The 25,679-nt window shown below is 57.4% G+C and overlaps 9 protein-coding genes across 9 annotated transcripts; 6 read left to right on the plus strand and 3 right to left on the minus strand.

Annotated features, from left to right (window-relative positions):
- Window positions 1-196: 196 nt before the first annotated feature.
- Window positions 197-1,257, plus strand: BJ171DRAFT_509120 (uncharacterized protein). Its single transcript, XM_053111344.1, has one exon. It carries the CDS (start codon window positions 234-236, stop codon window positions 1,014-1,016), a length of 783 nt encoding a protein of 260 aa, XP_052965706.1. The 5' UTR covers window positions 197-233; the 3' UTR covers window positions 1,017-1,257.
- Window positions 1,258-1,444: 187 nt separating this feature from the next.
- On the plus strand, window positions 1,445-4,108 carry BJ171DRAFT_509122 (Nup85 nucleoporin-domain-containing protein). Its single transcript, XM_053111345.1, has 2 exons — window positions 1,445-1,541; window positions 1,628-4,108. Exon 2 carries the CDS (start codon window positions 1,637-1,639, stop codon window positions 3,800-3,802), a length of 2,166 nt encoding a protein of 721 aa, XP_052965707.1. The 5' UTR covers window positions 1,445-1,541; window positions 1,628-1,636; the 3' UTR covers window positions 3,803-4,108.
- Window positions 4,109-5,591: 1,483 nt separating this feature from the next.
- On the minus strand, window positions 5,592-7,367 carry BJ171DRAFT_568751 (uncharacterized protein). The gene is made up of 3 exons (XM_053113531.1): window positions 6,976-7,367; window positions 6,785-6,889; window positions 5,592-6,634 (listed from the first exon to the last, which is right to left on the minus strand). The coding sequence occupies exons 1-3, from the start codon at window positions 7,343-7,345 to the stop codon at window positions 5,739-5,741; spliced, it is 1,371 nt and encodes a 456-aa protein (XP_052965708.1). The 5' UTR covers window positions 7,346-7,367; the 3' UTR covers window positions 5,592-5,738.
- A 111-nt stretch (window positions 7,368-7,478) lies between these two features.
- BJ171DRAFT_509127 (origin recognition complex subunit 3 N-terminus-domain-containing protein) lies at window positions 7,479-11,694 on the plus strand. The gene is made up of 16 exons (XM_053111346.1): window positions 7,479-7,567; window positions 7,673-7,724; window positions 7,856-7,971; window positions 8,188-8,282; window positions 8,374-8,414; window positions 8,515-8,699; window positions 8,789-8,836; window positions 8,939-9,096; window positions 9,189-9,348; window positions 9,434-9,547; window positions 9,703-9,848; window positions 9,936-10,208; window positions 10,382-10,774; window positions 10,933-11,008; window positions 11,130-11,428; window positions 11,523-11,694. The coding sequence occupies exons 1-16, from the start codon at window positions 7,538-7,540 to the stop codon at window positions 11,626-11,628; spliced, it is 2,292 nt and encodes a 763-aa protein (XP_052965709.1). The 5' UTR covers window positions 7,479-7,537; the 3' UTR covers window positions 11,629-11,694.
- Window positions 11,695-12,954, minus strand: BJ171DRAFT_509129 (uncharacterized protein). The gene has a single exon (XM_053111347.1). It carries the CDS (start codon window positions 12,769-12,771, stop codon window positions 11,767-11,769), a length of 1,005 nt encoding a protein of 334 aa, XP_052965710.1. The 5' UTR covers window positions 12,772-12,954; the 3' UTR covers window positions 11,695-11,766.
- On the plus strand, window positions 12,955-14,659 carry BJ171DRAFT_509132 (uncharacterized protein). The gene is made up of 4 exons (XM_053111348.1): window positions 12,955-13,098; window positions 13,215-13,591; window positions 13,699-14,334; window positions 14,452-14,659. Exons 1-4 carry the CDS (start codon window positions 12,974-12,976, stop codon window positions 14,562-14,564), a joined length of 1,251 nt encoding a protein of 416 aa, XP_052965711.1. The 5' UTR covers window positions 12,955-12,973; the 3' UTR covers window positions 14,565-14,659.
- A 151-nt stretch (window positions 14,660-14,810) lies between these two features.
- Window positions 14,811-18,517, minus strand: BJ171DRAFT_137851 (uncharacterized protein). Its single transcript, XM_053105691.1, has 9 exons — window positions 17,947-18,517; window positions 17,700-17,798; window positions 17,436-17,568; window positions 17,277-17,369; window positions 16,119-17,106; window positions 15,792-16,002; window positions 15,606-15,703; window positions 15,347-15,507; window positions 14,811-15,155 (listed from the first exon to the last, which is right to left on the minus strand). Exons 1-9 carry the CDS (start codon window positions 18,355-18,357, stop codon window positions 14,995-14,997), a joined length of 2,355 nt encoding a protein of 784 aa, XP_052965712.1. The 5' UTR covers window positions 18,358-18,517; the 3' UTR covers window positions 14,811-14,994.
- Window positions 18,518-20,638: 2,121 nt separating this feature from the next.
- On the plus strand, window positions 20,639-22,973 carry BJ171DRAFT_137716 (uncharacterized protein). Its single transcript, XM_053105690.1, has 8 exons — window positions 20,639-20,967; window positions 21,124-21,243; window positions 21,429-21,501; window positions 21,586-21,635; window positions 21,715-21,811; window positions 21,915-22,112; window positions 22,230-22,342; window positions 22,585-22,973. The coding sequence occupies exons 1-8, from the start codon at window positions 20,893-20,895 to the stop codon at window positions 22,885-22,887; spliced, it is 1,029 nt and encodes a 342-aa protein (XP_052965713.1). The 5' UTR covers window positions 20,639-20,892; the 3' UTR covers window positions 22,888-22,973.
- Window positions 22,974-25,235: 2,262 nt separating this feature from the next.
- Window positions 25,236-25,394, plus strand: BJ171DRAFT_413795 (uncharacterized protein; the record flags this gene model as incomplete). Its single annotated transcript, XM_053107307.1, has 1 exon — window positions 25,236-25,394. A coding segment is annotated over one exon (159 nt), but the record flags the coding sequence as incomplete, so codon positions are not given.
- Window positions 25,395-25,679: the final 285 nt, after the last annotated feature.

The following is a 25,679-nucleotide window of genomic DNA, read 5'->3' on the forward strand; positions in this document are numbered from 1 at the left end:
CTCGCTGCGGTCTCGGATGTGGTCTCGGATGTGGTCTCGCTGTGGTCTCGGATATGTCTTGGGTGTCTCCCCTCTCTCCCACCCCCTCTCTCCCGTTCTCTCATCCCATCTCTCCCACTCTCCTCTCCTTCTCTCTTCTCGCTGTCTCCCTCGGCTTCGTTCGGCAAGTCCTTCTGTTTCCTCCTTTTCCCATCATCGTTCATCTCATCACGCTCCTCACAAGCCTGCCCGCCATGTGGTCGCTCGTCAAGGTCTTGATGGTGCTCTTCGCTGTGCTCGCTGCCTCGTCGGCCCAGCAGCAGCCGACCTCGCAATCCTCCGTGGCCGCCTCCCAGGCCTCCCTGGCCTCGCAGCAGCCCACGTCCACCACCGTCGCACCCTCCGGCGCTGTTCTCAATGCCACTCAGTCCCTGGTGTCTCTCAACCCCTCGGCTACGCCTGCGGCCGGCTGCAACGTCAACACCACCAATGCCGGTGGATGCACCGACCAGACCAACGCCCAGCCCTGCAGCTCGCTGGACTCCATCCCAGGCTCGTTCCAGTTCACCGCCCCCACCATGAACACCATCGTCACCGTCGGCAGCAACCTCACCATCAGCTGGGGATACTCCTCCAACACGGACCGCACCAAGTTCCCTGCCAAGAACATTGGCATATATGTGGCCCTCATCAACAGCAACGGCAACCAGCCTGTCTACAACCTGATTGCCAAAATCAACCCCAACCTCACCACCTTTAACTGGAACAGCATCAACCAGACCCAAACGGGCCAGTATTCGCTGCGATTGGTCGCCGACGATCTTGACCCGCTCAAGGTCGTCAACGGCCAGGTGCCCTGCTACTCCTCGGGCTTCCCTCTCCCGACCATCTCCAATGCCTTCAGAATCGTCCAGTCCGACTATCTGCCTTCCTATCCGGACGGCTTTGGCCCCAATTCGGGCTCGGCCCGCATCCTGGCCATGTCTGTTGGCCTGATCTCCGCCATCTCGCTCTTGCTTGCCGTACAGCTCCTCTAGGCATCAGCTCCACTTGCAATCTATTTCATCGTGGCTTGACCTTGGACGTCGCACTCGTGTCGGCCCGCCAGCTCCATCTTCCGTCCTCCGGCCTCTGCCTGAGACCTCCCCCTTTACTACACCCTCAGTCGTTCAATCATTCCATATCCCCTCCGCATTCAAGTCTTATTGTTAGAGAGGCTTCTTTTATTGGCCGCACCGACAATCGGCTCCTTGTCTTTGAATACAGCCATTCCTTAGAGCACCAGGTCCTTCCCCAGCTCGAGTCCATGACCACGTTCGACCGGCATTTGTCATGTCCGCCATCCTGACGTATGGTGGCCCTGGTCCAGACAGGCAGATTGCCGCTCAGGATGCGGGCAGGCAATCCTGCGCCAGAGTCCTGGGGAACCAAGAACCGCGCCATTTTTTTTTTCTGCGCGGAATCTTGCTTCTCGAGATCCCCACTTCCCTGACAGCACCTCCCATCTCACCAAGACCCCTGGTCCCGTCGTCGACTCAACTCGGTCTCGCTCAACGCCAAAGGTCTGCTCCAGTCTCGTTGAGTCCTGAAGCTCTCACTGATATCACAGCGTCTTCGTTCTCACAAGATCGCCTCTGCTGTTGTCCAGCCGCCCGTCATGAGCAACGATCTTCTCACCGAAATCCGCCAGGAGCTGTCGAGCTTCACCCCGCCGACCACTCACCTTGGCCTGATCCGCTCCCTCACCGAGCTTCCTGATGGTGTTTCGATCCTGTCGACCCTCCACCCCATCTCGAATACCGTGCTGCTGCACCAGGCATATACTCCCTCCGACCTGGAATCGCACAGAGGCATGGCCGACACAACCGTTGCCGTCCAGACGGCCCCGTCCATGTCTCCCTCTCGAGTCTCCTTCACCTCGAGCACAGGCAGCATCTTTCTTGCCCTGCAGTCTGCCTGGGCCGCGTCCGAGACGGCTGATCGAGATGTCGCTTCCACCGACTTTGCCAAAGACCCGAGTCCCCTGAGGCTCAACCACGACCACCTTGCCCGTTTCGTCCAGCTGTATCTGCAAGAAATCGCCGACTATCGAGACGCCCTCCTGACAATCGCCTCCGATGTCGAGTCCGAGGACGATCTCACCGACGAGCTGCGCGCCGAAATCGAGTCGGCCGAGATGATGCACTGGATCTGGCACCTGTGCCAAGTCATGTTCCTAAACGCCTCCCCCAACTCGCCTATCCGAGAGCGGCTCCTCTGGTGGGTCAACGTCAATGACCCGGCCCCAAGCCAGGCGCAGTATGACCTGGTCCAGTCAACATCACAGCCACTTCATTCCCACTTTTGGCCCACCGTCCACACATGCATCTTGCGTGGCAAAACCCAGGAGGCATCCGATCTCCTGCAAGCCATCGATTCTGTTCGACAAAACGAATCGCTTGCGGCTATTCTCGACCGGCAGCTCAAGACCCTGGGCACCGCGTCCTGGGACCTGCAGTCTCGCAAGGACGCCAAGGCATGGGAGGAGTGGAAAATGACTTGCCAGTATCATAGCCGGTCCGAGGGCCCCGCTGACCCCGATGAGAGCTTGGAGCATCTCCGGCTCGCCTTTGGAATCCTCGCCGGCAATCCGGATGATATTCTGGCAGCATCCTCTTCGTGGCAGGAGGGCCTGGCCGCTCTCGTATTCTACAGCGATCCCATGTGCAAGTCTCACGAGCTCCGGACCCACCTCGAGACTGTGCAAGGCGGCTATGAAATCGCAACGGACCCACTGGAATCCACTCTACTGGCGTTCTTTAGTCTTGATATCTTCAAGGGACTCCGACTCTGCACCGCGATCGATGTATGGCTGGTCAGTCATCTGACCGATCTCATCAGCAAATTTGCTGTGACGGCAATGGATGCCGTATTCGATACCGACGGCAACATTCTCGGCGAGCTTGTGGAAGACTCGCTCACCTCTCGCCCAAAGATGAGCAAAGTCACCGAAACAGCGTGCAGCTTCCGGGAATGGCATCTGGTCCAGTACGGACAGGCCATATTCAAGCACCCGTCGCTTTGGAGCCTGGCCTTTGAATATTTCAACGCCGAATGCCCTGTCTTTGGTCAAAGTCTGATCTCGATACTCGTCACCCGCGTACCAATCGACACCGACCTAAAGGCCCGCAAACTGCTTGGGTTGTGCCGTAAGTTCAACCTACCCGACGAAGAAAAGACCTTGTACCGAATCCTCGGCACCCGAGCGATCAAGTCAGACTCGCTCGGCGACGCTATCACGTATTTCATCAAAGCCAACGAGCCTGAGAAGATTGTCGTTCTTGCCGACAGGCTCTTTGAGGAGTTTGTCGCCAATGGCCAGCTCTCCCAGCGCCACGACTTTGTTGTCCACAACATCACCGCCGAGCAGCTCCACGCCACCAGCGATCGGCTTCTGTTCCTGGCCCACTACCAGCAGTTCACAGAGTATATCAAGCACGGTCAACTCAAGCTCGCTGGATCGCGACTGATTGAGCTTCTGACCTCGGGCATCGCTCCCAAGGAGGTGTGGGCAAAGCTTCTAGTTGATTCGCTGCCCCTGCTCGAATCCAAGGACACGATCGTCTTCGACCAGGCGTCCACCATCGAGCTCATGCGGTGTCTCGAGCACATCACCCTCAGCCACCGCCGCACTCAGTTCCTCAAATTTGGGAAGGGTACGAATGAGTCCGGCTCAGCAACCGAGGCCAGTCAGGCTGCCAGCCAGGTCGAGAAGGCTCTCGAAGTGGTGCGATTCGGACTGGTGCGCAATCTCGCTCGAGCGATGACCCTCCCGGGTCGCTGAAGGATCGCCACACAGATTCAACCCAACTCAGTCGCGCACCACGGGGACCTGGTGCATTCTTAACACTCAACGATCGTGGTAGTTCTGGGAAATGGAGGGGTGATCCTCCACGAAAGCGCCGAGCCTGAGCCTTGCATGTGTTGGCATCTCCCGATGCTTCATGACCGATGTGACCCGGCTGGCTTGCATCGATCCGCACTGCGTCCTGCGAAGGGGTGGGACGATATCATCCGAGGGTGGCCTGGGCCAGCATCCGGGTGGCAACCATCGAGTGCACTATTGCAACAATAAACCGATGCTCAGAACTGTGGTCATGGTCCCTGTTGGGGGCGGGTCTGGTGGCTCTGAGACGGATGCATGGGATATCAATGGGACGGATGAGCTGGGAATGGTTGTTGGGAATGGTAGCTGGGAATGGTTGCTGGGAATGGTTGCCGATACAACACTTTCGCTGACTCACATCGGCGGGGTACATGACCCACACTCATCAAACTCATCAAACTCATCACATCCATCACATCCATCACATCCATCACATCCATCACTCATCGCTCATCGCTCATCGCAGCTCATGGGTGATTCCACATCAATCGAGCAGTCCCGGGTGTGCGTTCCTGCAGCCGCCGATCGTTCAGTCCATGATGTGGGTGCTTCGATGACTGCCGCTCTTGCCTCGCCCGAGTGGAAAGACTTTGTCGACCCAGGTGCGTCGATTCTGCCTCCTCGCCGAACAACCTGGCGGGCGGATACGAGACATCGAGACCCGAGCGGTCTTGTCTCGGGGATCAACACCAATATCGGAGCTGCTGGGTCTTGAGGGATGTCCCGGTGTTGACAAGAGCACTCAGTGATCCGCTGCTCGGCACCTGGAAAGTGCACATGGAAAGTGCATCTGAAACTCTCTATTCATCGATGTCCGTTGTGGCGCAGACTCCGAACATTGCAGGAGCCGGGCCGTCGAGGAGACATTGGTCTGCACCGTCTCTGTGACGTCTGCTGAGAGCCCAGAACGGCTTGGTGGCATTCATGACCCGAGCCCGACGTTGCATGCCGTGGCCAGGACCTTGGAGTGCTGCCAGTGGACTCGTCGTCAGGATCGACTCGACCGCCACCTGTATGTGTGGATGCCGGACTATGAGGGACGAGAGTGTTTGAGTTCGCCTGTGGCTCGGGACATTCACTGGCACTCCCATCGATCGGACGCTGAACAATCATTCGGCGACCTGTCATTGGGTTCGACCCAGTGTATTACAGCCTATCCAATAAAAATACGAGACCCCCGGGTTTTTGACCATCGAACGAATATTCAGTTACCCAATACCATCGCGTGCTGGCCAGGACCATTCTGTGATGCGGTGCAACACTCTCATCAATAGCCTGAAAAACATTGCCTCTATATTCAGTGTGTCCAAGAGCACCATTCACCACTGACACTCCGAGACCAGTGCAGCGGCAAGGTAAGGGCCATGCATCCAGCCCTCGGAGGCAGCGGTTTGCTCGGTACTTTGAGCAATTCGAGCACCACCGTCGCCACCCACATCGCACTCATGGAAGTGTCAAGGTGGCCTCGACGAACGAGTTCAACACCTCGCAAGTGTGCTCCAAGTGCCTGGAGCCAGTTCGGTTGGAAGGACTCGATGCGCCCAGTGTTGCGAATTCCCACTCTGTCAGGAGCTGCACGAATCCCAGCTGTCGGACAGTGTGGAATCGCGACGTCAATGCGGCGCGCAACATGATCACAGTGTGCAGGTCGATTGTGGAGATCGGAGAGCGACCGGCGGTCTTCACTCGGAGGCTGCCAAAGTGATTTGATTGTATTACTTATGGCTTTGCTTGACGCGAGCACACCACATACTACATGTTCATGGAAACGGCTGTGTTGTCCCGTTGTTTTCTGAATATAGTGTATTGCCCCTGCATTGTCTTCAGGGTCGACTCAGCTTCTACTCTGGGGTTTTGAGGGTTTGCCGCGCGACCGACTCTCGGCACCGTTTGCTCTGCTCTCTGACGAGAACGTCGACTGGGCATACGACGGCGTGCTCCGAACTTGGCGATAGTGACTCGTTGCCATCGAGACCAGCGACGGTGGCTCTCGCGCGGTATACGTTCGAGTTCCTCTGTCTGCCGCTTGTGACGGATACTTCGTCGGCTGCGGCGACTGTCTCGATGGACGGACGGATCTGGCTGGTCCCGCTCGTGGCCGATCCGACGCATCAGTCCTATTCGGTGGCAGTCGGGAGTGTGGCTTGTGGCTGTGCTTCTCTCTTGATGCCTGTCCCTGCGACGGTATCGCTTTCGGCAATCGAGCGGCGGTATCCTGTGGAATCTCAGTGTGATCCGTCGTGATTTCAGAAACAATGCGCACCAGCTGCTGCTCAAAGTCTTGCACTTCTTGATGAATTCTGGAGCTTGCTGACAGGCGTCGCTTCTGTTTCGCTGCCTCCCTCCGCGTTTCTGGAGCAAGCCTGCTTCTCACGGCTTCTTCGATTGAATGCTTCACCTGGCTTCGGATCTCACCGCGCAGCGACTGGATCATCGACTCGAGCTCCTCCTTGAATTGAGATTGAGCCAGGATTCCAGTATCCACACTGTGATGCACTGGAGGCTGATCAACAGTCACGACCCTTTCTTGGGATTCTGTTCCTGTTGTGACTAGGACTTTGGCTCCGTCGTCGACCGAAGCTTCCGGCTTCCTGTCTAGCTGTGGCTTAATGCACAAACTACGAGGCGACGAATGTCCAAGCTCTTGACCTATTTGATGGCACAGTTCCTGGATTTCCTTGCGAATATTGGATAGAGATCTGTCGATGTTGTTGAGTTTCACATCCGAGGCTGTCCGTCAAAATCGGTGATATGGTCACGGGTCTTGGCTTAATGGATCCAAAACGGACTGCACCTCATCACCCTTTGCGACATCCCATCACCATGATATCCAATAGGGCTTAACAATCGATGAGGCGCACTCCACATCACCGGGCTTACCACGAAATATATCCTCGCAGTCGTCGCTGAGAATCGGGTTGGCGCTCTGCGATGTGCATGGCAAGTGGGCATTGCTGGCTGGTGGCAATCCGTCACCGCCCCAAACTAAGAGTGTGGCCATCGTTAATATAGCATTCTAAAACTCAGGAATATCTTTCTATTCCCGTCGCTCGATCGGGCTGTGATCATACCATTGTCGGAAGGGCCGCTGCTATTCCGTGGAGCCGTTATTGCAGATTTGCTCGAGACGCGATCTGGCTGTGCCAGTTTGCCCTTGACGACCACACTCTCAAGGAAGCTGCTGTGCTCTTCGAGAGAAAAGCGGACGGCTATCGGACGACGGATATCGTGTTTTGGCCACGAGCTCTGAATCTCTCGGAGAAGCTCGCGCTCTTCGTCGTAGTTGACCGACGATGGCAGCTCGCTGAGGGAAATCGTCTGTGAAGCCTCGGCTGCGACTGCAAGCGGATGGCTTGCGGGCTGAGGCAGCTTGGATATCACCAGATTCCGAGTCCACAACGACGATGCAGACGAGCATGTGTCGCCGATGTCATGATCCATGGCCCGTCAGCGTCCAAAGCCCAGCCGCCGTTCGGGGCCTGGTTGCTGCCAAAACGACACCGACGAAGCCAGATCGCGACTTGCCTTTTTAGGATAGATTGCCGTCCGCTCTCACAACAAACCGCCCTTCGACAGCCGGATCGGGCATGATCCAGATTTGCATCCGGCTGCATCAAGATCCATCTGCGAACCATGGCCCAGATCCTCGACTCGCTGTCCAAGGTGCTGATCTGCCGAACCCGCACTGCTTCCACGGTATCCAGGCAGATGCCCGTGAATGGATGCGAAACCGATCCTCGTCTCTGACGCCCTTCCCTTCGGCCACAGGGCTGTTTCCTGGTCCCGCCATCGAAGTCCGCCGACACCTCCATCCGAGACTGTAAGCCGCACTCATCCGTCGGAATAGGAGCCATCTCTTTCTCCACAAGTCAGCTCGATCTCGTCGAGGCGCTCTTCCTGCTGTTCCCCTGCTTTCCTCGTCTAACAAGACCATCTCGACCTGGCCGACAGCCAAGCTGATCTCGGGATTCCAAAAGCTGAACGGCGGACAAGAGCATCCATCTTTGGTGCTCCAACGGCTTGATCGATACACTTCCAAGTGGGACGAAATCCGGGCAGAGGCTGAGGTGTGCTTGCTGCTGACAAGTGCTCCCACAATGTGTATAGTCCGGAGGAGGGCAACCATCCACAGGCTACCGTGCAGAACTGCGATATCACCATCGATCAGCAGCCATGTCACTGCTGCAACAGTCTGGATTCCTGAATCGCGGGCAAGGATAGCTGGAGAGAGAGGATTGAAGCATATCAGCGTTCTTATGTTGCTGCCGGCGGCCCCTTTCCAGAGCTTGATCGTCAAAGTGAACGACCAGACATTCCAAGACTTGGATGAATTCATCTCCAAGAGCAACACGGATGTCGGCGATAGCAACAGCATCCGGTAGGTATCAATGACGCAACAAGCAGAGCCATGGTGATGGATTGATCTCCGGCCCATTTTTTTAGATCAATACGCTGACATCGTTCCGCAGCCTCCCAGTCCGTGAGCTACCCACAGCCTTGGTGTTTGCCGGTAGGTACCTACTCCGATGACCCGTCATCGCCGCCATCATCGCCGCCGTCATCACAACGACCACATTTTGATATGTATTGCCTTGAATCAATGCGAACAGGAACAAACATCTCGGACCACACCCCTGTATTCAAGCAAATCGCTTCACAGACCCTCGAGAGCGGCCGATGCGATCGAGTGGCGATGCTCTACTCCAAGGACTGTCCCAACCTCAAATCGATTCTTTCAAACATGATTGAGCAAATTATCGGCCGCCAGAAGGCGCTAGAGACTGAGACGGTGGCGGTAGGTGGCGTCTCTGATGACGATCAGCGCGACTTTGCCATAGGCTGATTCAACCTCCCGTTCGCTACATTTCATGCCGTGACCTCCAGGCCGATGACGAGGACGACGATATCACGGACTTATTCGCCAGCAAACGTGTAAGTGCCTATATCCCACACACCCGCTCAGACACCATTCTTGGCCCACTCCCGTTCACCAGACTAACGGCATTGTTCAATCGCTGAAATTGCGTCATGCAGGGCATTTGTAGCGTGGCAACCGACGACATACAGCTGCTGCTGGGATGGCACGCAGAATGGACTGCTGGCAAGTCCAGAGATGGCAAGCTCGTCTTGATTGTCCCCGACTTTGAGGGCTTTGATACAGTCGTTCTCCACGACTTTATTCGCATCTTGAGGTACCTGACACAAACCGCTTGATGGAATCCAGGGCAAAATGGCGCTTCGCCAGATACATGCGCTCATATCGATCCGCCTTACTTTGCTTCAGCTCATATCAACACACCCTGCCTTTCGTGCTGATCTTGGGCATCGCAACATCAATGAGCGCCATCCACCAAGCCTTTCCGAGATCGGTCCTGTCGCTGCTGAGAACACAAACCTTCACAATTGAGCAGTCCACCACATACATCAACAAGATCGTCGAGCATGTGGGTATCATCAATCGTGTTTGCTGTGGAGCGACTCCTCCAATCCGCGAGCAAAAGTAACGTCTTTGGCTTGATGTCACTGCAGATCTTCATTCGGAGGCATCGGGGCATGAAGTTGTCGTTTTCGTCGTTTCACAACATGCTCGACGACTTCAACTTGTGCTCGAGATCGGCCAAATCGTTCATGAACTCGCTGCAGGTGAGCGAGCTTGTCGATGACGTTGCTGTTGCGGGTGTCTCTATACAGACAAATCGCATTGACGACTATTGAGATAGTGTTGGTCTGGCGGTACGCGAAGCTCCACTCCTAACCGAGGGCCTCATCGTCTGCGCGTTGCCCTTGTTCTTGAGTAGTACTCTTTGATGGACCACTACTACTCGAATCCACTCAGCATCCTCACCGACGTGGACCCGGAGGACGACCAAGAACTCGAAAAGGTGCTGAATCTTATGAACGAAGAGTGCATCGTAATGATTCGGATGCTGGGCTCATTCAAACGGTATGGATTATTGAGCTGCCTTTGAGCGACGACATCACGTTCTCCGAAATCGTTGCACTCACGACTTTGGTTCTGCTTCCAACTCAGACATATTGAGGGTCTTTGTGAAAACGGCGAGCTCACGGAGGCTCGCAATCTCCTGGAAGACGACGAGTATCTGCTGCAAGCCGTCAGCGGCTATCTCTCGGAACTTGAGGCATACCACCAAAGATTCGATGCTGCATTTCGCCTGCTCCTGCGGATTCAGGATTCGGCACCTCCGACTTTCCGCAGACCAATCCGAACGCTGTACTCGAAGAGCCTCGAGCCACCAGGTCTCGGGCAGTCGGCTCACATTCGCGAGCTTATGCTTGTTATGAGGTCAGTGGTGTGATTGACTTGTTGCCTCGGGCCGATCCCTGCAAGCCAGGACATGGAGAATGCGGTACTCTCATTCGTGCGGTACACTGGGTCAGATCACGCTGTACAGATCATTGATACTGCCATGTTGAAGCAACACCGGTACTGACGAGTCTGACACATACCATCGACAGAAAAATCAAGTCAGCAGAACTTCGCGAGTGTCTGAGCGACTGTATCCACATTCTGGGCGACTTTCGGGACATTGACTCGCTCCTTCCAAACTTCAGGACAAAGCTCATCGATCTGCTCGCCGACTACGACCGCATTCGCCAGCAGGAACGTGAGGACGCCGAGGACGATGACGATGACGGTGACGAAGACGAGTCATCAGATGAGGAGGACGGCAACTTTTTGAAGCTTGGAACCTTGAAGCGACTTGCCGAAGAGACGTCCAAGCTCAAGTCGCGGAGGACCACTGTGGTCTCGAAACGACTTAAGCCCCTCATTGATCTCGAAGAGATCGACAAAGATAGCATCGAGTATGTTTCGAAACGGGCCGCGGCCGAGTTCCAGGATTTGTTCAGGTGAGCCGCGCGTGGGCCCCTGCCAGGGTGTGGTGCTGTATCGGCGGTGCTGTGCCGCCGATGCCTTTTTGCTTTTGAGTACCAAGTAACCGTAGCACACGCTACGATGTGCTAACTGGTCGCGAAACCACCTTTCGTTCGATTCGAGACACCCGCAGCCAGACACTCAAGCCACCATCGTCAATTCCGCTATATGAGATTGTGTATCACATGCATCCCGGTCGGATAGAGAAGGTATGCGCCAGGAGTGGCGGCCGCCACCAAATTTGAATCAACCACCTTGTGTTCGACTGGCCTGGACAGAGCGATGAGAGTTGGTTGCATCCTCATGACCCCCCCCCCATCGTCCGCACAGGCGTTCCATCCGTTTCCTCGAGCAACTATCCAGACTGCCCTCAACCACAGCGACTACTATCTCGAATTTGGCGTAGACGTTTCAGCACCTGAAACAGAAGCCAGTGACAGAGGCAAACCTACGAACGTCTCTATGGCATCGGACACCAGTATCGCTTACAAGCTCTACCTCGAATGTGGCCGACTCATCAATCTCTACGACTGGTACCTGGCTTTTGGAGCGATTCTGGAGCAGCACGCCAGCTCGGGAACCACTGCGGTGCTCTCAGGCGACCCACAGCTCTCCCAAAGTGAAGTCCAGTAAGCTACCTCACTTCCGCTTGCGTTTGGACGAAAGTATCTGCATGCACTGGCAATGCGATGATCATTTCACTGACGCTGCCTGTGACCCTAGCGCCCGCTTCATCAAGGCCATCACTGAGCTGCAGTTTATGGGATTCATTCGCCCAACAAACAAGAAGGTCGACCATGTCACCCGGCTGACGTGGGAGTCGCGCTGATTCCGCCATAGCCTCGATGGCAGGGCAAGCCATCCACATATGCAAATCTGCATCACCGCAATATATTCGTCGGCGAAACCCGGCTGACTTACACGTCGAGCAGCACCAAATTGCACGTATAATCCTACTGCTTGTGTCTCACAGCGATGACAGAAAGTCGTTCAGGGTCAACCCGGTCTTGGCCGGCTCGCGGCTCTGGCCCTTCTTCTGCTCCAGCAGGGCCTTGAGTCCTTTTTTGCGGTCGGACTTCTTGGCGGCCCCACCCTTGGCTGGAATGGCGGGGCCCTTGGAAACCGAGCTGGTCGGAGCTGAGGCCGGCTCGTAATCGGCAAGGCTCCGTCCGTAGAGTTTTGCAGGCACAGTGAATGCCGGAGTGTCCTTTTGGCCCCTGCTGATCTGCCGTGACAGGAGCGTCTCTGGTCCAGAAGGCGGCAGGACGGTGCTGGTTTGCTTGATCTGGGGCTGTGTCTTCCGGACTGACTTTGTTCGCTTCGGTTTGTAGATGGCAGCAGCGGCCTGGAGAACCGTTGCCCCTGTGTACTGCGTTTGCGTCTCGCAGACCAAGCAGGTTACCCGCATGTGGTTGTGGACAGCATCCTTCTGGGCATCAGCGCCGCTGGATAATGGCTGCGATCGCTCGCCGGACTGGCTGGGCCTTCCAATACCAGCCATGTGGTCGGAATTCAGGGACAGATGAATCGTTTTCGGTTTCTTTGGCAGAGGCTGCTTGGCTGAGCCAGTGGCCGACCTGGCCGGTACCGAGGTCGGTTTGGTGTGGGGTTGGTTCTCCTCGGCGGTTGTGCATTGGCTCGGCTCGCTCGCTGCGATGGGAGCGTCGCTCTTCAGTCTCTTCTGCTGGCTGGTCTTGGAAACAGCCTCGGCTTCGGCAGCCCCAATCTCTTGCCGGCGCTTTCGGGCACGGTGAACCGTCGCCACCTTGCTGTTAACACCAGGGACCACGTATGTGCCGCATCGGAAGCAGACGCTCTTCTTGGCAGTGTCGGAAAGGGGCGTGCCGTTTCGTTTCGACAGATCGAGGAACTTGGATGCCAAGTAGCGGGAGAGCGCAGGGTGCTTGGCAAAGATCTGGTGCGAGGCTTTCCAGAGGAATCCCAGGCGGCAGTCGGTCGGCGTAGCAGACATTTTGGCAGCCGTATTGACCACCGCGGCGCTTGATGGACGATGATGGGTGGAATTGCGATTGTCTTGGGATTCGAGCAAATATCGGCCGAGAGCGAGAGCGCTTCTCGGAGTCCCTCGGTCGGCGAGAGCGGTCTTTGGGCAACTCCAAGGTCCTCTGGCTCTGCAGCCGAGTCGGGGCTTTGCAAGCTACGACATCGCCATCATGAGGATCGCCATCATCGGCGCAGGCCCGGCCGGCCTCGCCGCCGCTCGAACATTCAGCGAGTGCTCGAATCCTGCGTTCGACATCCAGGTGTTCGAGCGCAACACCGATGTGGGAGGAACCTGGTGGGCATTCGCAGCCGCACCGTCCGCACCCTTGCTTACCCCTCGCTGCGATATGGATGCCAGCGCAGAGCACCAGCGCATTGCAGCAAGTCTGTCTGATGCCTCTCTGTCAATAGGATTTACGATCCCGTCCCGTCGCCGACGGCCTCGGCAATGTATGCCAACCTTCACACCAATCTCACCCACGACCTGATGAGCTTCCTGGACTATCCCTTTCCTGCAGACACACCCGAGTTCCCCCCGCACCATCTCGTCTTGAAGTATCTCCGGGACTTTGCGACTCATTACAACCTTCGACAGTTCATCCGATTCCACACCAATGTTGTGGCCGTGCGCAAGAGCATCGTCCCTGGACAAGAGCCGGCTTGGGAGGTTGTAACAGTCTCGGGCGATGGCCCGGCCCGGCTCGAGGTCTTTGACGCCGTCGTGGTCTGCAACGGCCACTACGAGAAGCCCAGATGGCCAGCGATCCGGGGACTGGCCGAGTACAGAGGTAGGTGCAAGCTGTTTTGCCATCCGGCGACGGCGGCGGCCGGCAACCGCTTGGACCAAAAGCCAGTGTTCTGACTGTCTGCTCGCCGCCAATGTTGCCATACTCAGGCGAGCTGCTACACACCCGAGACTATCGGACGCCCGAACAGTTTGAGCGCCGCTCTGTGTTGGTTGTCGGTGGCGGAAGCTCGGGTATCGACATTGCCCGTGAAGTTTCGGCGGTGGCATCCATCGCCTATCTTTCCACGGACCGACCCGATGCCGCTGGCGACCTCGGCGAGACCCTCAAGAAGCTCAGTACCAACATCAAGGCCCGACCAGAGATTGACCACATCGAGCCAGAGACCGGACGGGTCCATTTTGTCGACGGATCGCAGACGACCGAGTCCATCGACGCCATCATCCTCGCGACCGGGTATTACTTCGCCTTCCCATTCCTTGACCGCTCGCTGCAAGACAGTCTTCGAGCCTGTGCCGGGCAGGAGAAAGGCCTGGGTGTCAGCAATCTATATGCGTCGCTCTTCCATATTCCAGACCCGACTCTGGCTTTTGTGGGACTGCCCATGCAGGTCGAGCCGTTTCCGCTGTTCCAGTTACAGACCCAGTGGATCGCACAGGTGTGGCAAGGCAAAGTTCGGCTACCTGGCGAGCCGCAGATGCGACAGGAAGAAGAGAACGAGCACCAGAAATACGGCTTCGCCGACGGCGACCGCAAGAAGCTCGTCTTTGGAGTCCAGCGACAGTGTGAGTCACAGACCGCAGGGGCTTGGTCAAAGTCAAACCGACTTGGGGTCATGCGCCGTGTGCCTTTCCAACCACCGCCTGTTCCCTTTGAGCACTTACACCTCGGCAACTGCACAGATCCCTACTGGAACAGAATATGCGACATTGTCGGATACCCCAAGGTCGGCCAGGCGCGCATCGACCGCCGAGTCCAGATGCTTGAGATCCGTCGAAAAGCCTTGGGATACTGATATCTCATAGGTGCAAGCAACTAGTCACGATGTATCGCTGTGCCAACAATACAGCCCAATCGAAACGGGCCAGCGCCCATTTGCATTCCTTCAAATCAACCACTGCATGTTATTGGCTGGGAGGCACAGCCTTGAGCTGCCATATGCACTCGACCATCTGGGCGGGCTCAACGAGTCGCTCGCCGTGTGTTCTCTGGAGGTGGTGGAGCGGCTCTAACCGCTTGGCAAGCCTGCGTCTCCATGTACCCGATGGGTATCTCTCCCCTTACTTGCGCGAGTTGCTCCCAAAGGCAGCCACGTGGGTATGTATTGAGGATCCAGAGCAAAGACGGATGGATGTCCTGTTTCACGTTGCGTGCGCCGTATTCAGTGCTGAGCTCCCGTTCTGGCGACTCGAGCAAGCAGGCATTGGTACCAAGCTGCAACTGGGTTACTTTCTCGATGGCCGTGACATGCTCCGTCCAAATGGTGACTTGGATGGCGAGGGCGTGGCTTCGGCCCGCTGCTGTCGCTCCCGCTCCTCACGCTCCTGGGCAACTTTTTGAAGGATCTCGGTATAGTCATACTTCATCTTCTCGATGTACGGCGCACCTGTTGGCATGAGGCAAGGATCGATGCACGATTGTGAACGGAAAGAATATGTCCTGCCTGCTCGATCGCCGACCTGGTCAAGGGTAAGGGAATGCCACCACATCGAGCGAACGATCCAGCATGATATGGACGATCCGGCATGATATAGGCAATCGCAGGCCTGGCCTTTGTGCAAAGCCGATGCGCCTCACCTTTGTACGTCACAGTCTCATTCAACTCGAGCTTGATCAAGCTAACGACATCGTGGATGCGCGCCTCGACATAGTGCAGCTTGCGCATAAGGTCTTCTCGAGCACGAGCCTCGGCCAGCCGCGCTTCCGAGGAGCCGTCATGTCCGCGGCGAAAGAACCGCCTGAACGCCTCATCGTTAGCCCAGTTAGCCACGCCAGTTACACCCATCAATGCCAGCCAACGCTGATGCAAACCGCGCCAAGCTGTCCGGGAACTCACGCAGGGTCTGAGGCAGTGCGCTCGAACGCCTCGATATCGATCAAGAGTGTCTCCCGCGTTTGGATGTGCTCTGAAACGCTTCTCCACAACTTGAGCGCCTGCCAAGAGATTGCAACGCCGCGGTCGTCAGCCCCGACCTCGGCATTGAGTGTCCCTCTGCTCACGAGCTAGGTTAAGCACACAAACCGTTTCGAGCTTGGAAATAAACTTGTGCGAGCCATATTTGATAGCCATGTCGAGCTTTTGGTCCAGGGGCATGTAGAGTGCTCGCCAAAGCCTCTCGAGCTCGCCCTGAATCTTGCCAACGTTGTCTTCGGCAGCCTTTTGTGTGAAGGTCTCCTGGTTGAAAAACTTGACTCGTTTGCCATCGGCGGGGGTGGGAAGTGGCTGGTCGGCGCTGCTAACCGCAGCGAATACGCGGTTGCAAAGATCAGTTTGGCTCACCGCAGTGTAAAGCAAGCTGGTGATGGACAGGCACCGTCGAGGCTTCGCCTCGATCAATCTACCACCTACTTGGGCTCGTTGGGCTCAGACTCGCCATTCTCTTGGATTTGCTCGAGACCTTCCTTCTGGTGCCTCTCCTTATCCTCGTCTCCCGGTTCGCTGTCGCTCCCAGAGTCGTCCAGAATCGACAGTAGAGCCTCATTATCTTGGTCGGCTGCGCCATCTTCCGCGGCCGGCTTATCGCCCGGCTGCGATCCAGCTGTGCCCAAGTCGATTTCAGGCTGTCCTGGTGCTGGTGCCGAAAGCGGTGACTGAGGCGTAAATGACTTTGGCGCTGGCACATCGTCGTCTCCGTCGCTTTCGCGGATCTCTTCCATGTATTCGATGATCCCCGGGTTCCACATGCCCTTCTCAAAGTGGAGCAGCCGCTTGCGTCGTTCGACTTTTTCGAGCTTGAATTTCTCGACGCGCTCGGTCTCCTCCTTGATCTTTTGCAGCCGTCGCTGTTCCTCCATCTCCCGCTTGAACTTTTCCTCGTCGTCGAGATCGTCGATGAGCAGATCGGCCACAAAATCGCAGGCGCGGCTCCGAAGCCAGCCAAGGTAATCGTCCGGTCCAAAGGGCACATTGTGCATCTGCCGCCGTTGCTCAAAATCAAAGGGAATGTATCCACCGTAGTTGTACTTGAACACACCGTACTTGGACGACGGGGTCTTCTTCATCGCAAGCATGCGGTCGTTGATGAAGTCGTCGGGCTGGACCATAACGTCCCGCAAACGGGGATTCATCCTGACCTCGGGCGTATCAAACTCGCCGTTGATGTTGGCCCGGACGGTGTCGTCGTACTTTGGCTTCTGGTTCGGCAGTGGGCCGAGCGCTATTTCAGAGCCAAAGTGCTCGCGTCGCTCGGAGATGTTGGTGGCTCTGCTGATTTGCTCGGCCTCGATATCCTGGTGGCTGGTGGGCGGAGGCGGAGCCAGGCCCTGGTATGCGTACGACATCGTCAGGGCATTATCGAAGGGCGCAGCGGGGGTGATAATGCCCGAATCTTGCTCGGCTGCGTGGGTGACCATAGGTCGGACACATTTCGCATTAATTGATGACCAATCTCATGGATCATGGCTGACACAGCGGGCTGACGCAGCAGGCTGACACAGCGGGCTGACGCAGCGGGCTGACACAGCGGGCAGACGCAGCGGGCCGACGCAGACCATTGTGTGCACCCACCTTCCTCGCCTTCCCAGTACGAGCTTCCAACGACCGTCTTCATGATTTCGTCATAGAGTTCTTCGACTTCCTTGTACTGAGTGAGCCGCTCGTCTGGTTCAGAGAGAGGCATCAGCACATCAAGTAAAAACCACGAAGGCCGGTCCACATGCCGCCTACCAAGATTCTCCTTCAAATTGGAGTCAAGGTCTTGGCCAAAGTCTGTGATTTCAGATGCCGGCTCAACCGAGAGCGTTATGAATCCTTGTGGCATCCGACCCGAGACCCGCGAGTCCATCGAGCGCACAACCATCTGTGGAGCGATAATATGAGTTATTAGTTGATAGCACGTTTCGGCACACCATCGCATCATCGCATAAAAGCGAGACCGAGATGGGCCACAGCTTAGTCACACACTCCCCAGCGGCAAACACTGACGCTGACCTTTGTGTCCGAGAAGACGGTCTGAATACTCTCTCCGAAATGGTCAACTTGAGTTGGAGGAAAGAACATGGATTGCTTCCTCGCAAACGACGGTAGGAACTGATCGATACCAGCACAGCCATGCACGGACAGAGGACGATGGTGAGCGCAGGCTCGGCTATCGTCGATTTGCTTCTTCCATCGCTAGCCACGGAGGGTCTGCAACAGCATGTCTCAGAGTTTGATCATCCGCCATCATCGTGCTTACCTGCTCGTCCACACTGGAGTAGTTGAAGGACGTCAGATGCTCCTCTCGGATCTTGCTGGGCTGCAGATAGCGCTTCCGTGGCGGAATCTTGGTGATCACCGGTCGACGGGTCTTGCGTCTCACAAAGCGTGGGTGGGACTGGAGAATGGGATCGACGATTCCAAGATCGCCCTGGGAAAGGAGAAGCGATTCGTCTGGCTCGTCTGCGTCCTCGTCGCCCGTGTCGGCGTGCTTTTTGAGGTTCAGTAGCGAGGCCAAGTCGGTGTTGACCAGGTTGTACTGCAGAGCGGTTTCGTCGGTTAGCTGATGCTTGCGCTCTCCCTTTTTGCCCTTGGCCTTGTTGGCGGCAATCTCGAGCTCGGCGGCCTCGAGATAGGACATGGACTGGGCGTTCATGAGGTTCCGCCGCATAACAGTGGGCTGCAGCTTGACGGAGATGATGGGTCGGTGCAGGACCGGCGTTGGATGTGTGATTGCATCCAAGGCGTCTTTCAGCTGGCGCAGGGGAAGTGGTTAGAATCAACGACAGGCGACCGTATCTGGGTGGTCGTCCTTCCAGGATATCCGCGGCATTCAACAGCATTGACGGTATCGACAAGTACCTGCTGGAGCTCGATCTTGAACAGCTCCTGGCGAGTCAGGGCCTTTGGCACCTCGTGGACCACAAACCCGCGGTGGACCTCCTCGATGACATATTTCATTATCTGAGTAGTATCGATGCTAAGGCAAGGTCAGAGCCCATTTGTTCGAGACTACGACCGTGCTCGCTGACTCTGGCAATGCGGCATTGCTGCATGGATATACTTCCTCGTACCACCATCACCATCACCATCACCATCACCATCACCATCACCATCACCATCACCATCACCATCACCATCACTGCTATAACCCCACCGGCAAGCGTACTCACTTTCTCGACAGCTCGGTCCTGAACAGCGATGCGATGCGACAGTTGTTTGCATCGTCTCCAAAGACTGCGGCGCTCTCCATCCCTGTGTTTTGAAGTATTCCACCACCACCACCCAATCCGATTTCAGATCAGATATCGGTACCCTATCAGAACGATGCTCGGCCAAGAGTCACTCGGGAAGGAGGCAACAAAGCGAGTGGTATCTCCAGAGAACATACGAATTCGCTGCTTCCGCAGCTTCTCGAGGATGTAGCTTTTGATGGCACCGATCCTCTCAAAGGTCTTGATGACAAGCGTCCGATTTTGCTGCGGAGACAATGTGGGTATCATGATGTCCTCGATTTGGTGGTAGCGCAATGCCAGATCTGAGATGAATGTGTTGACCTAGGAATGATGTGGGTGTGCATGCGAGACCCTCGGTGAGACGGCGAGACGGCGAGACGGTGAAACCTAGGAAAGAACTGAGCCTGCCCAGTCGACAGAAAGATTTTTGCACCGAAAGCCTACCACAGACTCACGCTCGTCCTCGGTGAGCCATGTCACTTTGTCAATTTCGGCCACGATTCGCTTCAGGGTGGCATTGATGCTGTTGTTGGCCACAGCCGTGGCTTTCTCTGTTGTGGCAGGGCGCAAACAGTCAAGCCTTGGATAATGGCATGCATTTGGAGCGAGGGAGGGAGGGAGGACGGGCAGATCATCCATCCAATCGTCTGGGGGGTGGGAACGAGGGACTGGGCAAGTGGACATGCGATCGCAAGCAGCCACAGAGCCCCCAGCGTCCCCAGACTTACTCGAGATGACATCGGGCATGGCCAGCAGTCGCGTCCCAGAGAGTTTTTCATGGGTCTGTTTAGACGGGGAGGGTTGGCCGGGTGAGTGCAGCGGGCGGTCAGCACACTTGTTCGATGCCGCACCAAGCGTCGGCGGGCAGCGGATGGAGAGGACTCGAGAGACGGACCATGTGGGTGTCGATCGGAGCAAGGGGCTTTAGTGGCAGCTGCTCGTATCCGAGATGGCCCAGCGCCTTGAAGCTCTTGTAGTAGCTGCTCGTGCTTGGAGGGGCGGCTAGATCCGGCTTGCTGCGATACTGGCCGTCTCCATGCTCGTCCGGGCGCTCCTTCTCCTTGGGAAGCTGAAGCTTGTTAAGCTGGGCACGGACCAGCTGCCGGTGCTCTGCCCGGGCGACCGCGAGCAGCTCCGTCTTTGAGAGCCGATTGAGCTCGCTTGCCGAGAACTCTGACCGCAGCGACGAGCCGATGCTCATCGGCCGGTTCCAGAGCGACACCGGCGAAAAGTCCTCCGACGAGCCCTCGGGGTTCCATGAGGACGCGTCGCTGTACTTGGCCTGCATCCGTTTGCTATTCATGGCGGCCATGATCAGCTTGGAGCGTCGTCGGGAGCAGGGAATGAGCATCTCCTTGCGGGCGACGTAGCTTTGTCGCTTGGGAGCGGCCTGCTCGGCACTGATTTCCTCGCGGATGACCTGCCGGACGAGCGCTTTGCTGACATCGGGCAGCTTCCGTCCGTGGTAGAGGGCAACCTTGATGGCATCCTTCCCGGAGAGTGCTTCTTCCGACTCCTTGGACCGCGAGGTCGTTGCGGCCAATAGAGGCATGACGGGAAACAACGGGGAGAGAGAAGCAAGGTGTTGCCGGGGCGGTTTGCGAGACCAACAGACTGGCTCTGCGGCTGCAGATTCGCTGGCGAGGGATGTGCGGCCCGACGGGAGAGAGTTGCGGCCTGGGCTATCTTGGCTGGGCGGCCTGGGCTCTCGTCTGTCTTGCACGGCTGTCTCGACGATGCACGGCGGCGAGCATTGTTCTTGCGAGAGCGTCCCCGCCCGCTGCGGGTTTGATCCGGAAGCGGGGGCTGCTGGGCCTCGATCGGCCGGTTGGTGGGCTCGGCCGAGAAAGCTCGGCCATGATCGAACCTCTGCCGGTCTTGCGGTTGCCTTCCCATCCCGCTGCCGTTGCATCCTCCCCTCCCTGCCGGAGCTTTAGTGGACCAGCCCACTTACCCATCCGCCAGAACCCATGTCCAAGCTCGAGCCCGCCGACGTGCTGTTCTTCCAGAGCCTGATGGACGTCATCTCGGACGTTTTGCGGCCTGTTCGTATCGGACCTCCACAGCGTTCTGCTTCGATCTGCCTTGCGATTCTCGACGGCCGGTTTGGGCTTTGGGATTCAGATCTGGATCTAACGGACGACGCCGATCGATCGCGATGCTGGTCGATATGACGACTGTCTTCCCTCTTCACTTTACAGTTCGGACTTGGGATCGCCCCGATCGAGGAGCAGCTCCAGACGATTGACGATCGATATGCACAGTCGCTGCAGTCGCCGACGACAAGCCAGTCTGTCCACGACTATTTTGTCCTCGTCGGCGTCGGTAGATCCAGTCGCATCGTGCCAGAGGAGATTGCAGTCGGATGCATTGGTCGATGGCGTTCGTTGAGCTTCAGGGTGGCGGATCGAAGCCAGCTGCCCAAAGTAGATGGCCGATATGTTTCCGCCGGCTTCTTCTCGCTCACTGCAGCTGCCCACCGCTCTGTCTCCACCCTGGGCCACAGCAACTGCAGAAAGTCCTGCCGCCCTCCCTTCGAGGAAGCCACAAGCGAAAATATGACGAGAGCGTGGGCGAAGGTAGGGACATCCGGCTGCTCGCAGCGTCACTGTTGCCGGTATGGCCGCTGGCGATACTCATTGCGTTTTCAATATGGCATGCAGAAACGAGGCCGTCCGAAAGCAACTCGCAGCATGTATTGACAAAGGACGAGGTAAGCGACCCTTGCATCTCCAGCGCCGTAGTCCCCATTGTTGGAGCCGAGTCTGATTCTGTTGGCCACGGCGCCCAAGATGGACCAAAGAATCGAGTCGCTGATCCAGAACAAGCGGAGTCAGATCAACGAGAGCAATACGGTCGAGTTTCTGAAGCCTGGTGCGGCCAAGGAGGGTAAGTTGGCCGATGCGAGGCGACCTGCCCGAGCAGAGGAGCTCCATCCGGGTCCGGGTCCATGGGGGCACCATTCCGACCAGAGCCTTGCATTCGCTTGCAGAGTATTCGTGTGCCCGAGCGGATGCCAAGGACCTCAACCGCAGCATCCAGATGAAGACGAATGTGGCCATGAACTTTGATGGCCCGCTCTCGCGGTCGATGCAGCGGAGCCGGATAGCGAAGGCGGAAGCGAAGGGAGCCGGCCCGGACCTCAAACAACGGATTGCCAACATCGAGTCGCACCTCAATATTGAGTTTGGTGAGAGTCTTGGCTCGCTTGACGAGCTTGGCTTGAGCGACGAGTGTCGTCGATCGACCATAGCAGCTGGCCAGGGCGCTTGGATTCGGCTGATGTCGCTCTGATGCACACCGCCAGCAAACTCCATGAACCCAATGCAACGCATCAAGGCCATCGAAAATACTCTTATCCGACTGGAACGAGAGTATCCCGCATGGGCAGCCTTTCATTTCAACCAACCGGATCCATATGTAAGTGTTTGGGCTAGACGAACGAGTGTAAGTGGGTGGATGGATGGATGGGCGGATGGCCGAATGAATGAGTGGGCAGAGAGGTTGCTGAGCGCTGGCGGCCTCGACGAAAGCCCGTTGTCTGTCGATGCGACGCTTTCCTTCGTCGGCGAGTGGCTCCTCAACTCTGGCCGCTCCGAATTGCGACTCCAATTCGCTCGGTCGAGCTGTGGCGCTGATCCAGTCCACTCTGGTTTGGGCAGAACGAGAGCTCGATCCCTCCACCGCCGGTGACGGTTGCGACGACGACACCTCAAGGCAGCGTCAACATCACAACGATGCCGCACACCCGTACCGACCTAGCATCGGTTGCCGGTACAGGACTAGCAGCCGGCGGACGAACCAAGTCCGAGGCAGGCCCAAGCCAGCCCGGGTCGCCGGTGAGTTGCGTTGTCGGCCGGCAAGTGGGCGTTGGTGGCGCTCGGGACTGGTGCGAAGGACAGCTGGAGCAAAACAGGGCAGCATCAGCCGGGCCTGTTGTGGGTCTGGTCTGCATCGTCTCCTGACCGAATCGTATCCGGGACAGACCTCAGGCATGCAGTACATCGAGAAGCGTATCCAGATGCTGCGGAGCATGCTGAAGGAGGACCCGGCGTGAGTCCAGAGACGGCTTTGGCCGGCGTGCTCAAATACAGCCAGCTGATGTGTTGGAATGAAAGGTTGCTGTTTTTGAGGAGATCAAGCAGAGATGGAGTGGCAGCGTCGCCGAAGGTTCGGACGGCAAACCGGTGCCGTGGCTCCAGCAGCAACCCAGGCAAGCAGCAACAACAGCAACCCAGGCAAGCAGCAACAGCAGCAGCAGAGGCAGCGGTATCTGTTTGTGGGGGTGGACTTGTGTCTGCGACCAATCGGGAGGTGAGCCCAGTAGGCTGTATGGACTCTGCCGGGCATAACAGGCGCTGGATGCAGCCCCGCAATTCCTGAAGACCTGCCAAATACGCTGCCAATGTGGCAAGCGCCCCTTCCCTTGGAGAAATCTGCAAGAGGGCTCGGCTGGCCCAGGGTCGAAATGAAACGACGGCAAGGCACAACAGCGAGCGGCAGGGCTGGCGCGGTGCTGGGCACTGCAGCGGCCTCGCAGAATCGAGCGGATACAACCGAAGCAAGCGGGGTGGGCACGCTCGCCAGGAAGGACCTGCGAATGGTGGATGTATGGATCGACGGCGAGCCAGGACAGGATTGGAGGAGATCGGGCGAGGGATGGACGAACGAAACGGCGTGGCGGAAGGACGAATGCGGTGAGGGCGAGCGCGTGGGTGTGTGTGTGGGGTCACGCGTCTCGTCATGCCCGTCGGTGCGCTCTCGGTGGAAGCGACGGGGCGGTATCGAGCGAGTGGAGATATCGCAGCATCGTGCAGATGGAGATATCGCAGCACCGTGCGAGTCGACGGCAGAGACTCGACCAGTCTTGCCTTTTCCTTGGGGCTCGCCGTCCTCGATGCAACTGCCGATCGCTCCATGGCGGTTTCGCTGCCTGTCTCGCTGCCTGTCTCGCCTGTCCTCGCCTGTGCTCTCGCGGCGGATGAGCGCTGCGCACGCCCAACGGCAAGGAAAAAAAACGGCCGCCCAGCCACACATCGGCCTCCATACAGCACTGCGGCGGTTCTGCCATTCATCCGCGGCTTGCCGCTGGACTGCCACGCGCACTGCCACGGGCCTGTATCCGCCATCCACTCGTCGTGCGGCGCCGTGTGGCAGTCCGTCCTCGCCACGCGCGCTCTCTCTCGGCACACGTTCTCGCTCTGTGTCTCTCTCTCTGCCCGTTTCCATTCAAGCGTCTACACACTCTCTGTGGCGCCCTCCTTCTCGCCCCTCGCCTCTCTCCTCGCCCCCGTGGTTGTATGGCCAACATTCCATTTTCGACCTTTTTTCCACTCTCGGCTTTGATCGCTCAACCGAATCCGTTCCATATGTCGTATACACGGCCTCGACTGTCTGTCGGGACATGTCCCCCGGCCAAGAAGGAAAAAAAAAAATAGGTTCCCTTCCGATATAAATCCTCTCGTCGCCCCGTCGCCAACCATGCTCACCACCAGTCTGCTCGTCCTCGGCCCAACACAATCGCTCCAAAGCGCCTCGCTGTCCACCCGCCATGCAGAAGCTTCCCTTCGCCAGCGTCTTTGCCTCGCCCGAGGCTGCTGTCCTGCAAACCACCCTGTTCGATAACTCCGACAAGGCCCTCAAGGTCGCTCGCAATGCTTCGCCAACCCTGGCTCCTTCGCCTCTGCTCGACGGCCCTGCTCGCGAGCTGTTCCTGAAAGAGTGCTCGCCCGATTTCCTCCAGCACGTCCACGACCGCCTCACTTCCCCGGCACTCTCCGAATCCTCCTATCTCAGCGACTCGTCGCATTCCGACGATCTCGATCTCGCTACCGACGCCATCGAATTCTTTGCCGACTGTCCTCCTCCCTTCGGCCACGAATCCACCGTCCTGGGCCTCCACCCCTTCACCCCGCTCGAGGACATCATCCCGGACACGCCGTGCGAGTCCGTCACCTCGCCTCATACCACCATCTCGACTTGCTCCGCCAGCCTCTCGTCGCTCGTGGCCTCGCCCAGCGAGCCGTGCCTCTTCCAGGCCGTCCATGCCGACCACTACTTTGAGCACAGCCTCGACGAATCCATCCATACCCTCAACTCGCTCGATCTGCAGCCCGCAAGCGCCCCGTCGTCCCCGATCATGCCATACCCTGCCGAGCCTCTCGCCGATACCTGTATTTATTCTCTCCCCGACTCGCCAGTCGCCTGTGGCTCGCATGAAGATCGCAAGACCCGCAAGCGTGCCCTCTCTCGCCCCTATCCCCCGGCCCATCTGAAGCGCGACTCGCCCAGCAGCGAGCCCGAGGCGTCGGTCCTGCGTCCCTTCAGATGCAAAGATTGCGACAAGACCTTCCTGCGCAAGCAGGATCTGCGACGCCATGAGATTGTCCACGATCCCAACTGCCCAGGCTACAAGTGCTCGCGCTGCGGAACGACCTTCACCCGAAGCGATGCCCTCTTCCGCCATGTCAAAACCAAGCGATGCTTCTAAACGGGTGTCCGACTCTCTCTCCGGTCCCTGATTCTGCCCATTCCATATCTCCGATACGTCATTCACGCACTCCATGCCATGCTTAATACTCTCACATTCACGCCCCTTACCGTGGGCTCATCTGCTGTTCATTCTCCTCCCTCCCATCTTGCGATGCCTCCGCCAGCCGCAGTCATCAGTCGAGCTGCCTGGCTTTGTTCTTGCTTTCTTTATCTGTAATCTGTGTTTTTGCCATGCCCTTTCGCCTTCCTGTCCATAGCCTCCCCT

The sequence above is a fragment of the Polychytrium aggregatum genome (genome assembly GCF_025602895.1).
Source record: "Polychytrium aggregatum strain JEL109 chromosome Unknown BJ171scaffold_23, whole genome shotgun sequence".
NCBI classification, from domain to species: domain Eukaryota; kingdom Fungi; phylum Chytridiomycota; class Chytridiomycetes; order Polychytriales; genus Polychytrium; species Polychytrium aggregatum.

Bases quoted from the DNA above. Each gene is read 5' to 3' on its own strand.
- BJ171DRAFT_509127 (XM_053111346.1), top strand. From the start codon at position 7,538: ATGGCCCAGATCCTCGACTCGCTGTCCAAG. The intron at 7,568-7,672 runs GTGCTGATCTGC...CTTCGGCCACAG, and splicing joins TCCTCGACTCGCTGTCCAAG to GGCTGTTTCCTGGTCCCGCC. The intron at 7,972-8,187 runs GTGTGCTTGCTG...GCCCCTTTCCAG, and splicing joins AAATCCGGGCAGAGGCTGAG to AGCTTGATCGTCAAAGTGAA.
- BJ171DRAFT_137716 (XM_053105690.1), top strand. From the start codon at position 20,893: ATGTCCAAGCTCGAGCCCGCCGACGTGCTGTTCTTCCAGAGCCTGATG. The intron at 21,812-21,914 runs GTAAGTTGGCCG...ATTCGCTTGCAG, and splicing joins GCCTGGTGCGGCCAAGGAGG to AGTATTCGTGTGCCCGAGCG. The intron at 22,113-22,229 runs GTGAGAGTCTTG...GCACACCGCCAG, and splicing joins GCACCTCAATATTGAGTTTG to CAAACTCCATGAACCCAATG.
- BJ171DRAFT_568751 (XM_053113531.1), bottom strand. From the start codon at position 7,345: ATGGATCATGACATCGGCGACACATGCTCGTCTGCATCGTCGTTGTGG. The intron at 6,890-6,975 runs GTATGATCACAG...CCACACTCTTAG, and splicing joins CAGCGGCCCTTCCGACAATG to TTTGGGGCGGTGACGGATTG. The intron at 6,635-6,784 runs GTAAGCCCGGTG...TTTGACGGACAG, and splicing joins CTGCGAGGATATATTTCGTG to CCTCGGATGTGAAACTCAAC.
- BJ171DRAFT_509122 (XM_053111345.1), top strand. From the start codon at position 1,637: ATGAGCAACGATCTTCTCACCGAAATCCGCCAGGAGCTGTCGAGCTTC.
- BJ171DRAFT_509120 (XM_053111344.1), top strand. From the start codon at position 234: ATGTGGTCGCTCGTCAAGGTCTTGATGGTGCTCTTCGCTGTGCTCGCT.
- BJ171DRAFT_509129 (XM_053111347.1), bottom strand. From the start codon at position 12,771: ATGTCTGCTACGCCGACCGACTGCCGCCTGGGATTCCTCTGGAAAGCC.
- BJ171DRAFT_509132 (XM_053111348.1), top strand. From the start codon at position 12,974: ATGAGGATCGCCATCATCGGCGCAGGCCCGGCCGGCCTCGCCGCCGCT. The intron at 13,099-13,214 runs GTGGGCATTCGC...CTCTGTCAATAG, and splicing joins ACCGATGTGGGAGGAACCTG to GATTTACGATCCCGTCCCGT. The intron at 13,592-13,698 runs GTAGGTGCAAGC...TGCCATACTCAG, and splicing joins GGGACTGGCCGAGTACAGAG to GCGAGCTGCTACACACCCGA.
- BJ171DRAFT_137851 (XM_053105691.1), bottom strand. From the start codon at position 18,357: ATGCGGCGGAACCTCATGAACGCCCAGTCCATGTCCTATCTCGAGGCC. The intron at 17,370-17,435 runs GTAGGCGGCATG...TCTCTGAACCAG, and splicing joins CAATTTGAAGGAGAATCTTG to ACGAGCGGCTCACTCAGTAC. The intron at 15,704-15,791 runs GTTTGTGTGCTT...ATCTCTTGGCAG, and splicing joins TTATTTCCAAGCTCGAAACG to GCGCTCAAGTTGTGGAGAAG.